The sequence below is a fragment of the Prionailurus viverrinus genome, chromosome C1, assembly GCF_022837055.1.
Source record: "Prionailurus viverrinus isolate Anna chromosome C1, UM_Priviv_1.0, whole genome shotgun sequence".
In the NCBI taxonomy this organism is placed as follows: domain Eukaryota; kingdom Metazoa; phylum Chordata; class Mammalia; order Carnivora; family Felidae; genus Prionailurus; species Prionailurus viverrinus.
In genome coordinates this window covers 171,516,099-171,534,787 of record NC_062568.1, presented here as the reverse complement: position 1 = coordinate 171,534,787, position 18,689 = coordinate 171,516,099, and the positions used below count along the sequence as shown (strand labels likewise).

Below are 18,689 nucleotides of genomic sequence, written 5' to 3'. Positions count from 1 at the left end.
GCTTCGGAGTTCCGTTTCCCGCCGCCTCCGGAGCAGCAGGGAGACAAGCAGGGAGAACAGTAGAGAGACCAGTTGAGCAAAGAGGTAGCGTCGCTACCCGCCCAGCAGCGGGCCGGAACCCCGAAGCCAATGGTGCGCCCATGGGCGGAGCCCGCTGGCGGGCGGAGCCGTTCGTGGGCGGGGCTGGCGGCTGGCCCTTTCGTGGGCGGAGCTGGAGGGCCGGAAGTAGCTCGGCGGACCGACGCTAGCCGGACCCACGGCGCTGATCCGGTGACCCCGGGACCTCGGGGTGGCGGCCTTGTCTCTGTCCCCTCAAATCCCCATCCCCTGCCTTCTCGCCGTCCGGGACGATGGTGGCCCGCCTGCTGCTGCGCGCCTGGCCCCGGGGCCCTGCAGTTGGCCCGGGGCCCCTGTGTCGGCCCCTTAGCGCGGGCTCGGGGTCCGGCGAGTACCTGCAGCGCAGCATCGTGCCCACCATGCACTACCAGGACAGCCTGCCCAGGTGAGCCCGGCTTCCCGGTCCCCGCTGCCCTCCAGGACCGGCCCCAACCTTCACTCCCGTCAGTCACTCACGACTCTTCTACTGGACCCGCTTCCACCCGAACCCCCTCCCTGGGACGCTGTCGTAACACGCAATCTGGAGATACTGTCACTTTGAGAGTCTCCTGGTAGAGGAACCTCAGTACGTTCAAATTCTCTACCAGAACCCCACCCCCCACCCCCCCATTGCTCGCTCGGATTCTCCATCTTGAACCCTTCTCGAATTGTTTCTCCAGTAACCCAGCTTCCATCCTGATACCGAAGAGTCCCTCATATTTCTTCCTGAAAAATGCCCAACCTGCATATCTCCAACACCACCCTTACCCCTCCAACTAGGGTGTCCCCTGAAGTACTTTCATGACTGCCCCGCGTTCCTGCCCGGAATATGGACAGGCCAATTCCTGATACATAATAGTTACCCTCCCTCAACTTTTCCCAGCACTCCGCCCTCAAGCCTGTTGCTCAGCCCCACTCCCTGTGCCTCCAGTACTCTGCTCTTATAACAGCTCATCCAATACCCAGTACACTCCTCGAGTGTTCACCTTACCCTCCCCCAACATCAGCACTCTTCATCCCTTCCAGACCTTCCTCAGCTACCCCTAGGTTTCTCCCCCTAAAATATCCTTTCTAACCCACATCACCCTCTTCAACTCCAGCCCCCTGGTAGAATTCTAGACACCACCCTCAGTGCTCTTCTCAAAGTCTTATTCAGCTTAGATCCAGAACCTACCCCAATTCTTCTATTCTTCTGTATTCCTCCTCACCTTAACTACCCTCTCCACCTTCTAAAATGCTTCACCGCGTGCACTTCCCTATGAGAACCCAATAAATCTTCCTCTCCCTTTCTCACCCAGTATTTTTTTTTTACTCAGTATTTTCTTTTCTTTTTTCTTATTTATTTATTTATTTATTTATTTATTTATTTATTTATTTAGAATGCATGAGGGAGGGGCAGAGAGAGGGAGAGAGAGAGAATCCCAAGCAGGTTCCTTGCTGTCAGCACAGAACCCTACGCAAGGCTTCATCTCAGGAACTATGAGATCATGACCTGAACCAAAACCAAGAGTCGGATACTAAACCGACTGAGCCACTCAAGCGCCCCTCACCCGGTATTTTCTTTAATATAAAAAAAAACTTTCGGTTTTCCCAGCCTTTCAACTCCCAGCCTTAATCTCAGCTGCCAGGACTCCTTTTTCAATGGTAGAGACTTCCTGAAGTTCTTTTACCATCTGAAACCAGACTTTAACTTCTCTACTCGCTCACCGGTTAGTTCCTGGTGCCAAGTCCCACATTTGTCTCAAAGACCGTTCTCGCTTCCTCCCTCACCAAACTGCCATCGGGGATCTCCCAGTCCAGGAGCTGGAGGCCAGGGCTCCCCATCCCATAAACAGAACATAGATTGTATCACAAGTATCATCCCCAACTACTAGGTTGCTATTTTTCTCCACATCCAGCAGCTGTTTAACCCGTTGTTATCCCTGCTGCCCACCCCCGCCCTCTCAGGAATATCATTTGAGGTGAAATAACTGTGCAGACATCTAAAGCAGACTAAAATGAGATTATCTAGCCCCAACCCCAGTGCTTAAGTTTGGCAGGAGGAAGGGAGAGAGAGAAAGAAAAAGTGGCCTTTGTGCCTGTAGGCGAATCCTCTGTAAGCTGAGCCCGTACGTATGTGGGGGAAAGGTGAAGAATGACAGAAGCTCCCTTCACTTGCCAAGCCCAGTTGCATCTGACTTTCAGGCAGGCCTGGGCTCCAGCCCAGTTTAAGATCAGAGGGATTTTCTCCATTAGAATTAGAAAGCTGAGAGTAATACTCCAGATCATTTCCTCCAACCTACAGCAGAAAAACCTGTCGGAGTCATCAACATCAATGCATAACTTTCAGCAAGGACACCCAGGCCTCTGTTACCTCAGTTGTAAACTGGTGGTTAGATAAGATGAGATTCCTTTTATCTCTGAAGATTCTAGGCTGGCAAAATGTATTATCTGTGACACTCATTTTGATGTCCCACTTGGTGAAGAGCCCTGGCTTTGAAGTCTGGTAGAACTTGGCCTCATATGCTAGATCTGATGCTTTTGTAACTTCAGGCAGTTCCGCTAATTTCTTTGTGCCACGTTTCTTCCCTGCAAGGTAGGAATGGAACACATACTTCATAGCTCTAATGTGAGGATAGAGTGAGGTAAGATGCCCAAAATAGGGAACTATTTTAAGCTATTGGCCTGGGGAAGGACTAGTCCCTTTGTGGTGGTCCAATTGGATCCCATTCCCTCCCTCTTCCTGTCATATCACTGCTGCCTTATGACCCAGTGGCCTTGGACTCACTTTCCTCCTAAGAACCCTTGCACCGTCATTTGTTTGTTTTTTAGGTGTTACGATTTTTTTTCTAGGCTCTTCTTTAGTGTGGTCAATATACATTGCATAAAATTTAGCTTTTTAACCATTTTTAGATGTATAGTTCAATTAGGTGTTATTTTTTAAGGGTTCTATTTATATACACTGAACAGTTAGCCTCAGAATATAAAACTGCAAGCCCTGAGGGGACAAAGGGTGGATCAACCTGACCGACTCATTCACATTATTAATTTGAGACACATTTATTGGTATGGATTTGGAGACCAATCAGTCATGGTGAGGAGTATACATATGGGGAGGGGGCGGGGGGGGGGGTGGAGATTTGACAGATAGTTAAGATATAATGTGATAAATGGGAAGCAACATTTCATCGTGGTTAAGATTGTCAACCTGAAAATAAAGAGCTGCAATGAGAGGCAGATGAGCATTTCTTTGGGATTAAAGAATTGCAGTGTGGGGAGCACAGATTCAAGTACATACCCAAATAAGATTCCCACTTGTAGGGTGAAAGCAACAGGTTTATATGAGGAAGAGATAGGGGGCAGTTACATGAGTTGAATTAAAAGAGGGAACAAAGGTTGCCTACACATGCTTACAAGCCAAACTACTCCAGGGTATATATTAACTGCTGACTTTTCTTTTTTTTCTGGAATGTCCATAGCCATCAGTCTTGTGATCATGATGTTTGTTCTCCTGTTGACTTCTCAAACAATTGTTTAAAAACAATTACCATTTTGTCCAGAAGGTTTTGGCCAGTTCAAACAAAAGCAAGTAAGGCAGTTTCTCTACAATGGCTGCTTCAACTCCATTTTAAAATGGCTCTAGTCCTGTCAGTTTTTCACAAGATCTTGAGGCAGGAGTTAGATCTCATTATTGTTTTCAAATATTTTTTTAAGTTTATTTCTTTCTTTTGAGAGAGAGAAAGAGAGCATGAAAATAGGGGGAGGGCAGAGAGAGAGAAGGGGACAGAGGGTCCGAAGTGGGCTCTGTGCTGACAGTAGAGAGCCTGAGGTGGGGCTTGAACCTGTGAACCGTGAGATCGTGACCGGTGTGGAAGTCAGATGTTTAACTGACTGAGCCACCCAGGCATCCCATATGTTATTTTTAATCCAGCTCAACTTCATACTAACTGCACGGGTATAAGCAAAAGTCATCTAACCTTGAACTTGGGATGATAATGTTATCTTTCTCTCGGGATTGTTAGAATTAAATACCCTCATATAGTGCCTTTAATACAAATCTGGTAAGTACTTAGTAGATAATCATAAGTACTATAGCTGCATTACGCACACATGTGTTGCATGTATAGGATGTGCTTGGTGACAACTATTGCATCAGTGTGGAGGTAGGAGTGATGGTGCCTGGGCGAGTAAGGGAAGCTTCACAGAGGAGGTGACGTTTGCAGAATTTGACGATCACCAAGTGAGAGAAGTGAGGGAAGGATAGAGCAGCTAGTGCCCAGGAACAGAAACCTGAAAATGCATGACATGTTCAGAAATGTTGAGAAGTTTATGGAGAGCCCAGCCCAAAGTAAAGAATCACCATTTGGGCCCTAAGTTATTAGAATTGGGCTAGGGGTGTGTGTGTGTGTGTGTGTGTGTGTGTGTGTGTGCGCGTGCACGTGCGCGCGCACACGCATTGGGGTAGGGATTGGGAGAGACCCATTGTGTCTTTAAAAAATATAATATCGGGGCGCCTGGGTGGCACAGTCGGTTGGGCGTCCGACTTCGGCCAGGTCACGATCTCGCGGTCCGTGAGTTCGAGCCCCGCGTCGGGCTCTGGGCTGATGGCTCGGAGCCTGGAGCCTGTTTCCGATTCTGTGTCTCCCTCTCTCTCTGCCCCTCCCCCGTTCATGCTCTGTCTCTCTCTGTCCCAAAAATAAATAAACGTTGAAAAAAAAAAATAATATCGGTCACCATTTAAGTTGTATAGTTGATTCACAATAAATGTCAATATTATTTTGTCTTTTAATCCCTAATCATTTTAGATGATAGTTGATGTTCGAGACAGAATGGGCAGGTTCTCTAGAATTCAGACAGGGAGGGAGGTGAGGCCAGAATGTCCAAGGTATGGAGGATAACAGGTAGAAACAGTAAGGTTCTGGGTAGGCCCCAGGGGCATGTCCTTAAAATAGATCGGCTTTATTCCAGTGATAACTAGATTGTGTAAAAATTACAAAGGGTTTTTTAGCTGTGTTCTTGGCAGGAAGAACAGTGAAGTGCCTGCTGCTTGGAAGCTGGGTAATGATAGCAGGTCACTTACACAGAGTCATTTACACAAGGGATAATCAGTGAGATATATCTGCTTGGTGTTTACTTTTATAACAGATAATGTTAGATGGGGATTCTCTAGATTGCGGGTGGGGAAGGAGAACCCACGTGGTTAAGATGGAACTGCCAGGCATCTCTCAAGTCCCTAACTCTACCTCTTTCAAGGCACCTGATGAATTACATCACAGGCAGCACAAGAAACTACAGGTGTGCAAATGAAACCCCTTTTGGTATTTAAGGAGCAGCCAAGAGTCTGGGGGTGACCTTGCGACTTGATTTCTAAAGATAAGACAGGCAATGTTGCCTATAAGTGAACACTTACTGGCCTTTGTGGTAGCAAGTTACCGAACTAAACTGGCCTAAGCAAACAAGTATAGGGACTCACAGACCTGCAAAATCCAGGTTGGATTAAGGGCTCAAATGATGTCATCAAGACTCTTTTGCCTTTCCACTCGAAGCTATTCATTTGTGTGATTCCAGTCTTAGCCAGGCTCTCTCCTTATGGTGACAAAGTGGCAGCCACCACTTAAGAGACCCCAACCTTTTAGTGATCTCAGCTAGTAGAGATTTGCCCCTCTGTGCAAAAAAAAAAAAAAAAATCCTGTAATTAAGTTTTATAGGTTCACCCTGAGTCTCATTGGGTCTGAACCAGTAAGCTGTAAGCCCACTCCATGGATTTGGGTTGGAGTCAGCTCCACCTGAACCAGAGGGACTCGAGTAGGAGGAGTGCTGTTACCAGAAGAAGAGAGAATACATGGAAGGCAGGCAAAACAATAGAAATGGTGAAACGTTGTGCTGGGCACTGAGGAGGAGGTGATGAGCTAGTTCCCTAGGGATGTGAACAGTCTAATGGCAGAATTTGGATCCATAGGACTTAAGGACTGAGTAGATTAAAAAAAACCTCGCATTTAATTGAGTGCTTACTAGGTGCCAGGCACTATTCTAAGTCAGTGACATGCATTGCCTCATTTAATCTGCACAGAACCCTAGGAGGTACATATTAATATAAAAAAATTTTTTTTAATGTTTATTTTTGAGAGAGCGGGCATGTGCATGGACACAAAAGTGTGCATGAGTGGGGGAGGGGCAGAGAGTGAGGGGGACAGAGGGTCTGAAGCAGGCTCTACACTGACAGCACAGAGCCCGATGTAGGGCTCAAACTCACCGTGAGATCATGACCTGAGCCGAAGTCAGATGCTTAACTGAGCCACGCAGGTGCCCCTAGGAGGTATGTACTAATATTATCCCCATTTTATAGATGAGGAAAATCAGGTATAGAATGAGTGGTGTGCCCAAAGTCACATAGCTGTGAATGATGAAACCAGATTAGCCACTGCAGCTATGCTGGCTTGTAAGGGGAAGAATCAATGTGACTCCTGAAGTTACAGTCACAGAATTGTAGAGGGGCCTTAGAGACCACCTTTTTCACTTCCTTATCTTACTAAAGACAAAACTGATCACCAGAGGTGAAAAGGGACTTGTTTTAAAAAAATTTTAACAGCTTTGTTGAGATATTGTTCACTTTGTAAAAGTGTACACAGAGATTTTTTGTGTATCAAAAGAGTTGTGCGACCATCACCACTGTCCAGTTCATTTTCATTCCCTTCTGTCCCCCGCAAAAAACACCCGTACTCATTAGCAGTCACTCCCTGCCCCCCTCCCATCCCTGGTAACCACTGGTTTATCTTCTGAAAAGTGACTTGTTTATAACTAAACTCAGGTTTGTCTGGCTTCCATGCTTATGCTTTTCCAGCATACCACACTGTTCCTAGACAGAATAAATCTGCAGTCGGCAGGGTCATGCTCCCTTGCATACGTTCCATTTTGCATCTCAGTACCTGCTTGGAGGAGCCTGTGTGTCGGAAATGAAAGTATCAGAGCAGAAAGGTTAATGACAGAGTAGACAGGGAAGGGCAGAGGACCGAGTCTTGAGAAAACATGCACTTTTAGAGAAAGAGGACATAGGGAAAAGAGACTCAGAAGATGATGGAAAAAACACTAGCAGGGCGGGAGGAGAGAATTTCTAACTCCATCTTTGATGTCCTTAAGGATCTCACAGTTTGCAGTCTTATGGGGGAGAGGACACAGTACATAGCCCACTAAATGTGATGGAGAAGAATCAGGGCTGGGGGAGGAAGGGAAGGAGTAATCAGTGCCTGTTCTCTGGCAGCCCATGTGCTGGTGGAGGTCAGAAGTTTCAAGGAAGGATCCTGATGAGTGGCGAGCTTCCCTCTCTGTGCATCACTGTAACCACGAGAGCCAACTCTGCAGTTCTTCCCAGCTCCACATTCAGTGGCATTGTGTTGGTAGCTTGAAATTTGCCTGGTGGGAGAGTTACAGAAATTGGTAAATACTAAAAATCAGGGCTTCACCCCTTCCCACCCGGGAGCTGGTTTACTAACCCACCCCCCCTTTAGAGTAGCAAACAGATGAGGATGGGGAGAAGGTGGTATACTTGGCTTTGAGAGGAAAGAGACTTGTTTAATGCAGGTGATGGGGGTCAGGAGGGTGCTGGTCCTTCCTAGAAGTTGAGGGGTGGCTTTCTTTGGAGAGAAATCTGAAAGCAAATGATGTTTTAGAATAGTCAGATTTTTTTTTTTTTAAGTTTGTTTATTTAGAGAAAGTGTGCGTGCGAGGGAGGGGCAGAGGGAGAGAGAAAGAATCCACGTGACAGCGTGGAGCCTGATGCGGGACTCGAACTCACGAACCATGAGATTATGACCCGAGCCGAAGTAGAATGCTCAACTGACTGAGCCACCCAGGCGCCCCTAATAAGGACTATTTTTCTAAAACTGCTGTTGCCTCTAATTTAGAATTTTGTTTAAAAGAACTTTTGGGGGCGCCTGGGTGGCTCAGTTGGTTAAGTGCTGACTTCAGCTCAGGTCATGATCTCGCAGTCTGTGGGCTCGAGCCCCACGTTGGGCTCTGTGCTGACAGCTTGTAGCCTAGAGCCTGCTTTGGATTCTGTGTCTCCCCCTCTCTCTGCCCCTCCCCTGCTCGCGCTCTGTCTCTCTCTGTCTCTCAAAAATAAATAAACATTTAAAAAAATTAAAAAGAACTTTTGTTAATGTCCCTATTGTATTAAAACAAAGTCGAGAAAATTAGGTAGATAACTATGAGTAGATAATTATGAGGTAGCTGAGGTAGTATTTGAGATTTTCTGTGTAGTTCCACGAATATAAGGACAATAATTGATGGCGTTAAAGTGTTATGAGTGGTTACTCAGTGCAGCTAAGTCCATACTGACTGTAAATAATTCAGATTAATTTTGACATCATGTTTTTGATAAACATGCATTGAAAAATAAACTGAAGAATCACAGTATGTCTTACATATAGTAGGCTTTTAAACTGTGTTTTGTGGATAACTTCACAGTTTTCCAAAATGGCTGCTATATTTAGATATTTTGAATATATTAGTGCTGATTTTGAGCTGACAGAGGTAACTTCACAAACCACGATTAAATTTTGGTATTATAGGACATATCATTTAATAAAATTACTGACATGAAAGAAAGTACACCCCACTCTGCTGTCCATGTGTTTTCATTCCACTGTGGACCAGTAACTTTATCACCATAGCCATCATTGGGATTGTACTGGTAGAGAATGATGAGTAAGTACACACACAGGAAGATCTGGTTCTCCTCAAAGGACTCTTGGTGGCTGGGCATAGCTTGACGGTCAATCCCATATTTGGCTGGCCCTTGGACAGGACTGTGCTTCATTTCTGTATGATTTTCTCTCATAAAATGCACAAGGAAAGTTAAAAAATAGAACTTTCTGTTTTCATCTTGGGGAAGAAAAGTGCAGTTGTTCCAATTAAGAGTAGGATTAAAATCAATACCAATACAGGGTTAACACAGGTATTGTAATTGTGACTAGGAAACAGGAATGCTTCAGGCGGCTTCCACTTCCTCATTTTGAATCTGTTATTTGAATATTTATTTCGCCTATGAAATTCACCATTAAGACATTAGAAAGTTCTTATTTTACCTAAAAAAAAGTTACTATTGATACTTACATTAGTAAATCCTTCTATTCTGATTTGTTTGTGGATTCCCATTATTGGTTTTTGTTTTTGGAAGGAAATTAATTATCTGGTAATTAGTTATTAGTTTGGGTTATGAAGCTAATTGACCCCTTCCACATATTGTCACACTTATACTTAGTTTCTTTCCAGGCTGCCTATTCCTAAACTTGAAGACACCATTAAGAGATACCTCCGTGCACAGAAGCCTCTCTTGGATGATGGCCAGTTCAGGTAAATGCAGAGAACCCTGAATGACCATGGTTGGGTGGTTCAAGAGAGGCTGGCAAGTAGTAGTTTCATGAAGTGTCGGTGATCCAGTTGGGTCTCCAGAAATCTGGGACCTTGTCCTTACATTTTCAAGTTTAGGAAATAGATCTTCACTCAGAAGGGGCTGAGCAAGCCCTGAAGTGACATTGTGTCTAACCAGACTCAACAGGCAATGGTTTATAAGGCAGAATGCCAAATTTATACTGTATCTTGTCAGGTGGACGTGGAGGCTAGCTGGTAATGGTCATTGGCAGAGGGCATGTGCTGTTGGTAGGGAGTTCGTTGAGGAGAGCACATAGCAGACCAGCAGTTTGCATGTTGAGCATGTGTACTGAGCTGGATAGGATGCTGCCTTCCCCCCACCTCAATTCATTCCCTTCTGGGAACCTTAGTATGTGACTTTATTTGGGAATAGGACTGTTGCAGGTGTAATTAGTTGAGTTCGTACTGGAGTAGGGTGGGTCCTTAATTTCGTATGACTGGCATCCTTATAAGAAGAGGAGAAGAGACACAGAGACAGCCATGTGATGATGAAGGCAGATTGGAATGCACCAATAAGCCAAAGAATGCCAAGAATAGCTGGTAACACCAGAAACGAAGAGAAAGGCATGGAACAGAAAGAGAATACGGCCCTGTCAACACCTTGACTTTGTACTTCAAAGAACTATAAGAGAATACATTTCTATTGTTTTAAGCCATCCAGTTTGTGGCATTTTGTGATGGCAGTCCTAGGAAACTAGTTCAGCATAGAATTGGAAAATAATATTGGATATTGTCAAAAGTGGGTTGCATTAAGTTCTTCTATCCCACTTTTCCATAATGGAAGGTTTTGTGCAGATAACTGGCACTGTCATTAGAATCACAGAGTCCTTCACTGAACAGTGATGGAAAATGTAGATGAATTGTTCATAATCTAGTCCTCTGCTTTTAAATATTCCATATTAGTCACTTGAAGCTTCTCTTGACATAGTTATGATTTAATAGCTACCAGTTACTAAGTATTAGCTTTAAAACTATCCTGAATCCTTAGCTTTAAAAATACTTTTTTTAATTTTGTAAGGTGGTATATTATTTCTGTTTTACACATTAAGAGACCAAGACTTAGATCAAGTCACATGTCCAGGGTCCCATAGTTTGACAGTAACAAAGCTCGAATTAAAACTCAGCTCTTCTTGACTCCAAAGCTTATGTCCGTTTCTCCATACCAAGCTGCCTCCTAGATTATAGATTGTTGTGTGAGATGTTGATTGATCTTCCCAATCAGTTATTTTAAGAAGATATCCTAAATGTATCTGTTTGGGATTGGTGGCTGTTCTTCTTGCTCAGAGGGACTTCCTGATTTCAGTCCCAGGTTCTAGGGATATGCTACAGGGGCCCCACAGCTCTGTGTAAGAGTTCTTGGCCATGAGTCTGGAAATCATGTATTTCCTGCCATGGTTTGATTCTATCTTTTCTTGAACATTTCAGGAAGACAGAACAGTTTTGCAAGAGCTTTGAAAATGGGATTGGAAAAGAACTGCATAAGCAGCTAGTTGCTCAGGACAAGCAGAATAAACATACGAGCTACATTTCAGGTAGGTGGGCTGGGCTGTGGGCACGCTATTCCTGGAGCCCTCCCCAGTGGAAAGTAAGGCATCGTCTGTCCTGTTTTGGTCTCAGAATATTTTTGGTGAGACCAGCCCACCAGAGTAATGTCTCATCCTCTCTTTCTTTTTCTTTTTTTTTTTTTAATTTTTTTTTTTACACTTATTTATTTTTGAGAGACAGAGTGAGACAAAGTGAGAGTGGGGGAGGGGCAGAGAGAGAGGGATCGGAAGCAGGCTCCAGGCTCTGAGCCGTCAGCACAGAGCCCGACGCGGGGCTCGAACCCACAGACGGTGAGATCATGACCTGAGCCGAAGTCGGACGCTCAACCAACTGAGCCACCCAAGCGCCCCTCATCCTCTCTTTCTGAGATAAACATGAAGGCCGAGTGAATTCCTCCTCCACTAAGATCTCACCTGGAGTCAGTGCTGAGGAGCAATGTCTTGCCTGCTCTGTAGGTAGGACCGAGACAGAGCCTGATCATTGGTTCTGTTTGAAAAGGATGCAGGATTAAGTCCTGTGTCCTGCATATATCATCCTAGACGCTTCACACTCTGGCCTAACTGCCCTCTCCAGCCTCATCCCTTACTCTTCTCCATGATAGTCTTATGCCTCAACAAAACTCAACAACTCACTGTTTATTTAGTCTTTCATTCTTCTGTGTCTTTATCCATGTTGTTCCCACTACCATTTTTTAACCTGTCAAATTCTTTCTTTAAGACCCAAGTATGTGGTTGCCATTGATGGCGGGGGGTGGCGGCGGGGGGACAGGCAAAATGGTCAAAGGGGGTCAAAAGGTGCAGACTTCCAGTTATAAAAGAAATACGTCATGGGATATAATGTACAGCATCGTGAGTATAGTTAATACTATTGTATATTTGAAAGGTGATAAGAGTGCAGATCTTGAGAAGTGTCATCACAAGACAAGAAGCTTTTATAACAGTGTGTGGTGATGGGTGTTAATTAGACTTACTGTGGGGATCGTTGTGCAACATATACAAATACCGAATCGTTGAGTTGTACACCTGAAAGTAACACAGTGTGTTATGTCATTTATATCTCAATTTTAAAGAGAAAAGACAAAAAACATCCAGGTGGGATGATTTTTCCAGGAAACCTTTCAGTTCTCCTCCCTCTCCTTTCAGAGTTTGTTTTTTCTGCCTCTGTTCTCACAGAACTTCTTTTAACTTAGTTTATATTTTCATAAGGTTATACATGCACATAGTTTACAGAATCAAATGGTTCTACCAGTCTTGTTTGGAAAAATGGCAATTTCCTGACCCTCCCCTAGTTTCCCGCTTCTTACTTCCAGCTGCTCATTCTTCTGCTGTCTACCCCCATTCTGCACATCACATGCCCGTTATCACTGCTTCTTAACTTTTTCAGTTGTAGGCATTATCTGCTGACGTCTCACTGTGGAAGACCAGAACCGAGCAGTCGCTCATGTCCCCACCACACATATGAGTGTACATGCACACGTCCCATTCCCTGATTATTGCAGTGTGGTTGTTTGTCATTTTGGTTTGCTCGATACGTAGTGTTTATACTAAGGACCACATACACCCTATTGTCAACTGAGTCGTGGAGCATACTGAGATTGTTTTTCCTGTTCCTGTGTGAACTTTTTTCCTCTTAAGTTAATAATGGTCTTCTACTTTATTTTGTTTCGTTTTCTATATGCTTAATAATTTATTGGGGAAGTTTTTTTCTCATCTTCCTTCGTAGTCTGTCTCCAAGTTGCTTTTTTCTCTATTTGTTTTGCCCGCTTTTCTTTCTTCAGATCCTTCATAATCCTTCTCTGTTGTCTTAGATTTGAGTGAGATATTGAAAAGCTCTGTGGATGAGGGTGGGGCTGGTCCGTCAGAACTTCACTGTAATGTGACCGGCTAAACCATTTCCTTGGGGTGCCCTTGTACTAATGTCTCTGGGTTAGACTCCCAAGAAAGGCTTTTCCATTAAACTGCCAAATGGTATGTTCCCCGGTTGCTACTGTTGTAGGAGTAGAGTAAGGGAAGAAGGCTTGAGATCTCACCTATGACTTCTGTCCCTAGTTTTACTTTCTCCAGAGAAGAAAACTTAAGTCTGCCAAATACCACGCATTCTGGGGGTTCTGCTGTGTAAATCATGTTATCTCTTGGCTTTCTCTGCCACTGGCTTAAGGTTGGCTTTTTTTTTTTTTTTTTTTAAAGGGGTGGAGCGGGTTCTAGCCGAACTCCCAACCTCCCCCTCCAACAAGAGATGACCCACCCCTCTCTTTTTTAAATTTTTTTTTTTTTCAACGTTTATTTATTTTTGGGACAGAGAGAGACAGAGCATGAACGGGGGAGGGGCAGAGAGAGAGGGAGACACAGAATCGGAAACAGGCTCCAGGCTCCGAGCCATCAGCCCAGAGCCTGACGCGGGGCTCGAACTCACGGACCGCGAGATCGTGACCTGGCTGAAGTCGGACGCTTAACCGACTGCGCCACCCAGGCGCCCCAGGCTTTTTTTTTTTTAATGTTTGTTTGTTTGTTTGTTTATTTATTTATTTATTTATTTATTTATTTTGAGAGAGAGAGAATCCCAAGAAGGTTCCTTATTGTCAATGCAGAGTGCAACATAGGGCTCAAACTCACCGTGAGATCATGACCTGAGCCGAGAGATGGACGCTTAACCGACTGAGCCACCCAGGCGCCCGTGATAGACACATTTTCTGATAAAATATTGCTTCTGGAATTTTTACAGGTGAAATATCCACAGGAATATAGAAGGCTAGTTTGGATGATCCACACACACTGGCTATTATTTCTAATTGCTTTTTGAGCATTTCTTAAAAGAGGGAGTACACAAATGTACAGCGTACCCAGACTGATGGTGAATACTTTCCCCCACGTTAGGTTGACAGCCAAGTGTGAATGTTGTCCCTGAAAGGTGATAAAACAAGAGAAATCCAAGGAAATGGGTGGGAACTAACACCTGTTCTGTTTGAGCGTGAATACAGGTGAGATGTTACTGTATTTCTTTGAGAGTCAAGAAAGGAAATAGAATGAGAAAGAAAAAGCAATAAACCTAGGGAAATGCAAATCAAAACCACAATGATATACCCACCAGAATGGCTGTAGCCAAAATGACAGACAATAATTAATGTTGCCCAGGACATGGAGAAATTGGAACCCTCATGCATGGTGAAAATGGTGCAGCCACTTTGGAAGACAACCTGGCAGTTCCTCAAAAGATTAAACACAGACTCAACTACGTGACCTCACAATTTCATTCCTAGCTGTTGCCCTAGGAGAATTGAGAATATCCATCCACACAAAAACTTGTACACACCAGCATTGCTCATAATAACCAAAAAGTGGAAGCAATCAAAGGTCAGTCAACCAATGAATGGACAAACAAAATGTGGTATAATGGAACATTACTCAGCAATAAAAAGAATGAAGAACTAATACACGCTACAACATGGCTGAAACTCAGAAACATAGTAAGTGATAGAGGCCACATGCAAAAGATGGTGTACAGGTCGTGAATTATTGCAGATCGGAAAAATAATTAGGGAATTTCACCCTCTGGAGGCTGATGTCATTTTTCTCTGCATATGCTTGTTTTTCTCTCTCAAATTTTATCTTTAGGGACTACATTAACTTTTTATGTTGTTCTTTTTTACTTTTATTTTTTAGGCCCCTGGTTTGATATGTACCTGTCTGCTCGAGACTCCATTGTCTTGAATTTTAATCCATTTATGGCATTCAACCCTGACCCAAAGTCTGAGTATAATGACCAGCTCACCAGGGCAACCAACATGACTGTTTCTGCCATCCGGTTTCTGAAGACACTTCGGGCTGGTCTTTTGGAGCCAGAGGTTTTCCACTTGAACCCTGCGAAAAGTGACACTGATACCTTCAAGAGACTCATACGCTTTGTGCCTTCTTCTCTGTCCTGGTATGGGGCCTACTTGGTCAATGCTTATCCCCTGGATATGTCCCAATATTTTCGGCTTTTCAATTCAACCCGTTTACCCAAACCCATTCGGGATGAACTCTTTACTAATGAGAAGGCTAGGCACCTCCTGGTCCTAAGAAAAGGACATTTCTATGTTTTTGATGTCCTAGATCAAGACGGAAACATTGTGGGTGCCTCTGAAATCCAGGCTCATCTGAAGTACATTCTCTCAGACAGTAGCCCTGCCCCCGAGTTTCCCCTGGCGTATCTGACCACCGAGAACCGAGACGTCTGGGCAGAGCTCAGGCAGAAGCTGGCGAGTGGTGGCAATGAGGAGGCCCTGAGGAAAGTGGACTCTGCTGTGTTCTGTCTCTGCCTAGATGACTTCCCCATTAAGGACCTCGTCCACTTGTCTCACAACATGCTGCATGGTGACGGCGCAAACCGCTGGTTTGATAAGTCCTTTAACCTCATTATAGCCAAGGACGGCACTGCTGCTATCCACTTTGAGCATGCTTGGGGCGATGGGGTGGCGGTGCTCAGGTTTCTTAACGAAGTGTTCAAAGACAGCACTCAGGCCCCTGCTGTCACCCCACAGAGCCAGCCAGCCCGCACGGACTCTTCTGTCGCCGTGCAGAAGCTTAACTTCAAGCTGAACGATGCCTTAAAGACTGGCATCAGCACCGCTAAGGAAAAGTTCGATGCCACTGTGAAAACCCTCACTGTCGACCTCATCCAGTTTCAGAGAGGAGGCAAAGAGTTCTTGAAGAAGCAGAAGCTGAGCCCTGACTCGGTGGCTCAGCTGGCCTTCCAGATGGCCTTCTTGCGGCAGTATGGGCAGACGGTGGCCACCTACGAGTCCTGTAGCACTGCAGCATTCAAGCACGGCCGCACTGAGACCATCCGCCCGGCCTCCATCTTCACCAAGAGGTGTTCCCAGGCCTTCGTCAGGGAGCCCTCCAAGCACAGTGCTGGAGAGCTTCAGCAGATGATGACCAAGTGCTCCACATACCACGGCCAGCTGACCAAAGAAGCAGCAATGGGTGAGATGGGGTTGGGGAGCATGCCCTTGGGTCGTGTTGCCCTCAGCTCTGGGGTAAGCCTCAGTAATATTCTTCTACTCCAAGTCTGATTTCCACCGCTTTCCCAGTTTAATCCATCTGCCAACTCCCAGATGATTATTATTTTCTACCCTAGCAGTCTAAACAGTCAGACTAGCACTAGGGATCAGAATGTTCTTTTCCTCCTAAGCAGGGATGGAGAAATGCATCTAACTTCATCCTCACTTAGGGTCACTTTCAGCTGATTGTCTTTCTATTATTTATTATTATTTATTGGCCATCTAACTTCTGACAGTTCAGGATTTCTGAGTCTGCGGCCTCTCTTGCTTCACCTCACTTGTGTGTTGGCTCCCTATCAATAGGCCTTCTCCAAAGGTCTTCCCAAATCTAAGTGTCCTCCTTCCTTTGCCTCTTTGTGGTAAAATCGGAGACCTGGAAAGAATTTGGAGGACCATATAGTCCTGTCCTTTTCATGCAGCCAAAAGTCCTGGAAGTAAAAGGGATCTCCCAAGACATTCTGGTCTCATCCTTCTCCATTTTAGGGGTAGGAAACTGAGGCCACTGGCTCAGCATTGCACAACAAATTAGCAGTAAAGCTGAGATTAGAACTCTGGTCAAATACCCTTTATATTTTATTCCAGTGACTCAATCTTGTCTTTTACACTTGACTTGGACTTTGGGTTTTATTTTGGTTTCTGAATTCATAGCTCTCTTCATGCACTTTTCTTGACTGCTTGACTAAACTAACTCAGTTTCAGAATTTTAAAAATCATACTTTAATTTTAGGCCCTGCTGCAGAGGTTAGTGAGTTGGAGGTACACATGTGGAGGCAGATAGACCCTTCTTCCACTCTCAAAGATGCCGTGAAGGGGACTCCTACTATGGGTGGGAGGTTTTACTAAGGTCTCTTAATTCCGGGATTCTGAGACTCTGGTTTCCTATTTTGTCTTTGACAGGCCAGGGCTTTGACCGACACTTATTTGCTCTGCGTTACCTGACAGCAGCCAAGGGGATTGCTCTGCCTGAGCTATACCTGGACCCTGCATATGGGCAGATAAACCACAACATCCTGTCCACGAGCACTCTGAACAGCCCAGCAGTGAACATTGGTGGCTTTGCCCCTGTGGTCCCTGATGGCTTTGGCATTGGGTATGCTGTTCATGACAACTGGATAGGCTGCAACGTCTCCTCCTACCCAGGCCGCAATGCCCGGGAGTTTCTCCAGTGTGTAGAGAAGGCCTTAGAAGACATATTTGATGCCATCGAAGGCAAATGCATCAAAACTTAGCTTCTGAGTGGGTGAAAAACTTCCATCACTTCATGGACATGAAAATTGGAGCCTAATAGCCAGTAGGTGCTAGTATAAGAACGAAACTAATCATGAGGTGCCTAAGCAGCCAGTGCTGTAAGACTTGAGCTTTAAGGTCATGGTTTTAAAGCTAAACATATAATTTCCAAGTGGGACTAGATCACAGTTAAGGGTAATGTGAGATTTCAATTTTAAGGACATTTGATCAGAAGGTGGGATTTGGAAAAATAACTCTCAGGTGTATTTATTGTTGAAGCAGAAATAAAATTTAATTGTTGCTTGGAGATGGTATCTTTCAGTTGTTGTTTAACCTAATTTCCTAATCCCCACAAAGAACATTAAGTTCAGGTAACAGTAAGTTCCCATGGCTCCTGGCTCTTCAGGTGAGGTGGGAAGCACTGTTTCATCCTCCCTATGAACTTGTCTCTCTCTCCTGGGGACATCTTCTCTTTGATTTTTTTTTTTTAAACATTTATTTATTGTTGAGAGACAGAGTGCGAGCAGGGAAGGGGCAGAGAGAGAGGGAGACACAGAATCTGAAGCAGGTTCCAGACTCTGTCAGCACAGAGCCTGATGCAGGGCTCGAACCCATGAACTGTGAGATCGTGACCTGAGCCAAAGTTGGAAGCTCAACCGACTGAGCCACCCAGGCGCCACCGGAAGATTTAAAGACGTCTTCTCTTTAAAAGTCCTCTTCAGGGGCGCCTGGGTGGTTCAGTCGGTTGCGCATCCGACTTCAGCTCAGGTCACGATCTCGAGGTCCGTGAGTTCGAGCCCCGTGTCCGGCTCTGAGCTGATGGCTCAGAGCCTGGAGCCTGCTTCCAGTTCTGTGTCTCCCTCTCTCTCTGCCCCTCCCCCGTTCATGCTCTGTCTCTGTCTCAAAAATAAATAAACGTTAAAAAAAAAAAAGTCCTCTTCATTTTTCTAGTAAGTGTTCTGCTGGTGCTTCATTCTGATAGTCCTGCAGCAGTGAAGGATATTCCAATGGATTTGGGGAGTGCTATTTGACTATTCCAGCCAAATCAAGATTTATTATTGGTGGTGTATTTATTTTAACCAGTTGAATCTAGCGTGCTATCTGTGGCCTAATGTACACATGATCACTCAGTACATTTTGCACTTGAAATCTCTGGTTTTGAGTGAACACAGAATTTTATGTTAATCTATTGTTATAACACCACTGTAATATGAAGGGTGTTCTGTTCTATCTTGTGTTTTGAAAAAGAAGGGTTTTTGTTTGTGTTTAATTTCAGCTGCATTCCCAGTGGATCCCCCAGTGACTCACTGGACAGCTGGGATTTGAATTCCGGGACTGGCCAGTCACCCAGCACTTCCAAAGCATCATCTCA

The 18,689-nt window shown here is 44.8% G+C and overlaps 1 protein-coding gene across 1 annotated transcript; it reads left to right on the top strand.

Annotated features, from left to right (window-relative positions):
• The first annotated feature begins 224 nt into the window (after window positions 1-224).
• On the top strand, window positions 225-17,624 carry CPT2 (carnitine palmitoyltransferase 2). Its single transcript, XM_047873865.1, has 5 exons — window positions 225-502; window positions 9,346-9,426; window positions 10,930-11,036; window positions 14,709-16,013; window positions 16,988-17,624. Exons 1-5 carry the CDS (start codon window positions 351-353, stop codon window positions 17,317-17,319), a joined length of 1,977 nt encoding a protein of 658 aa, XP_047729821.1. The 5' UTR covers window positions 225-350; the 3' UTR covers window positions 17,320-17,624.
• Window positions 17,625-18,689: the final 1,065 nt, after the last annotated feature.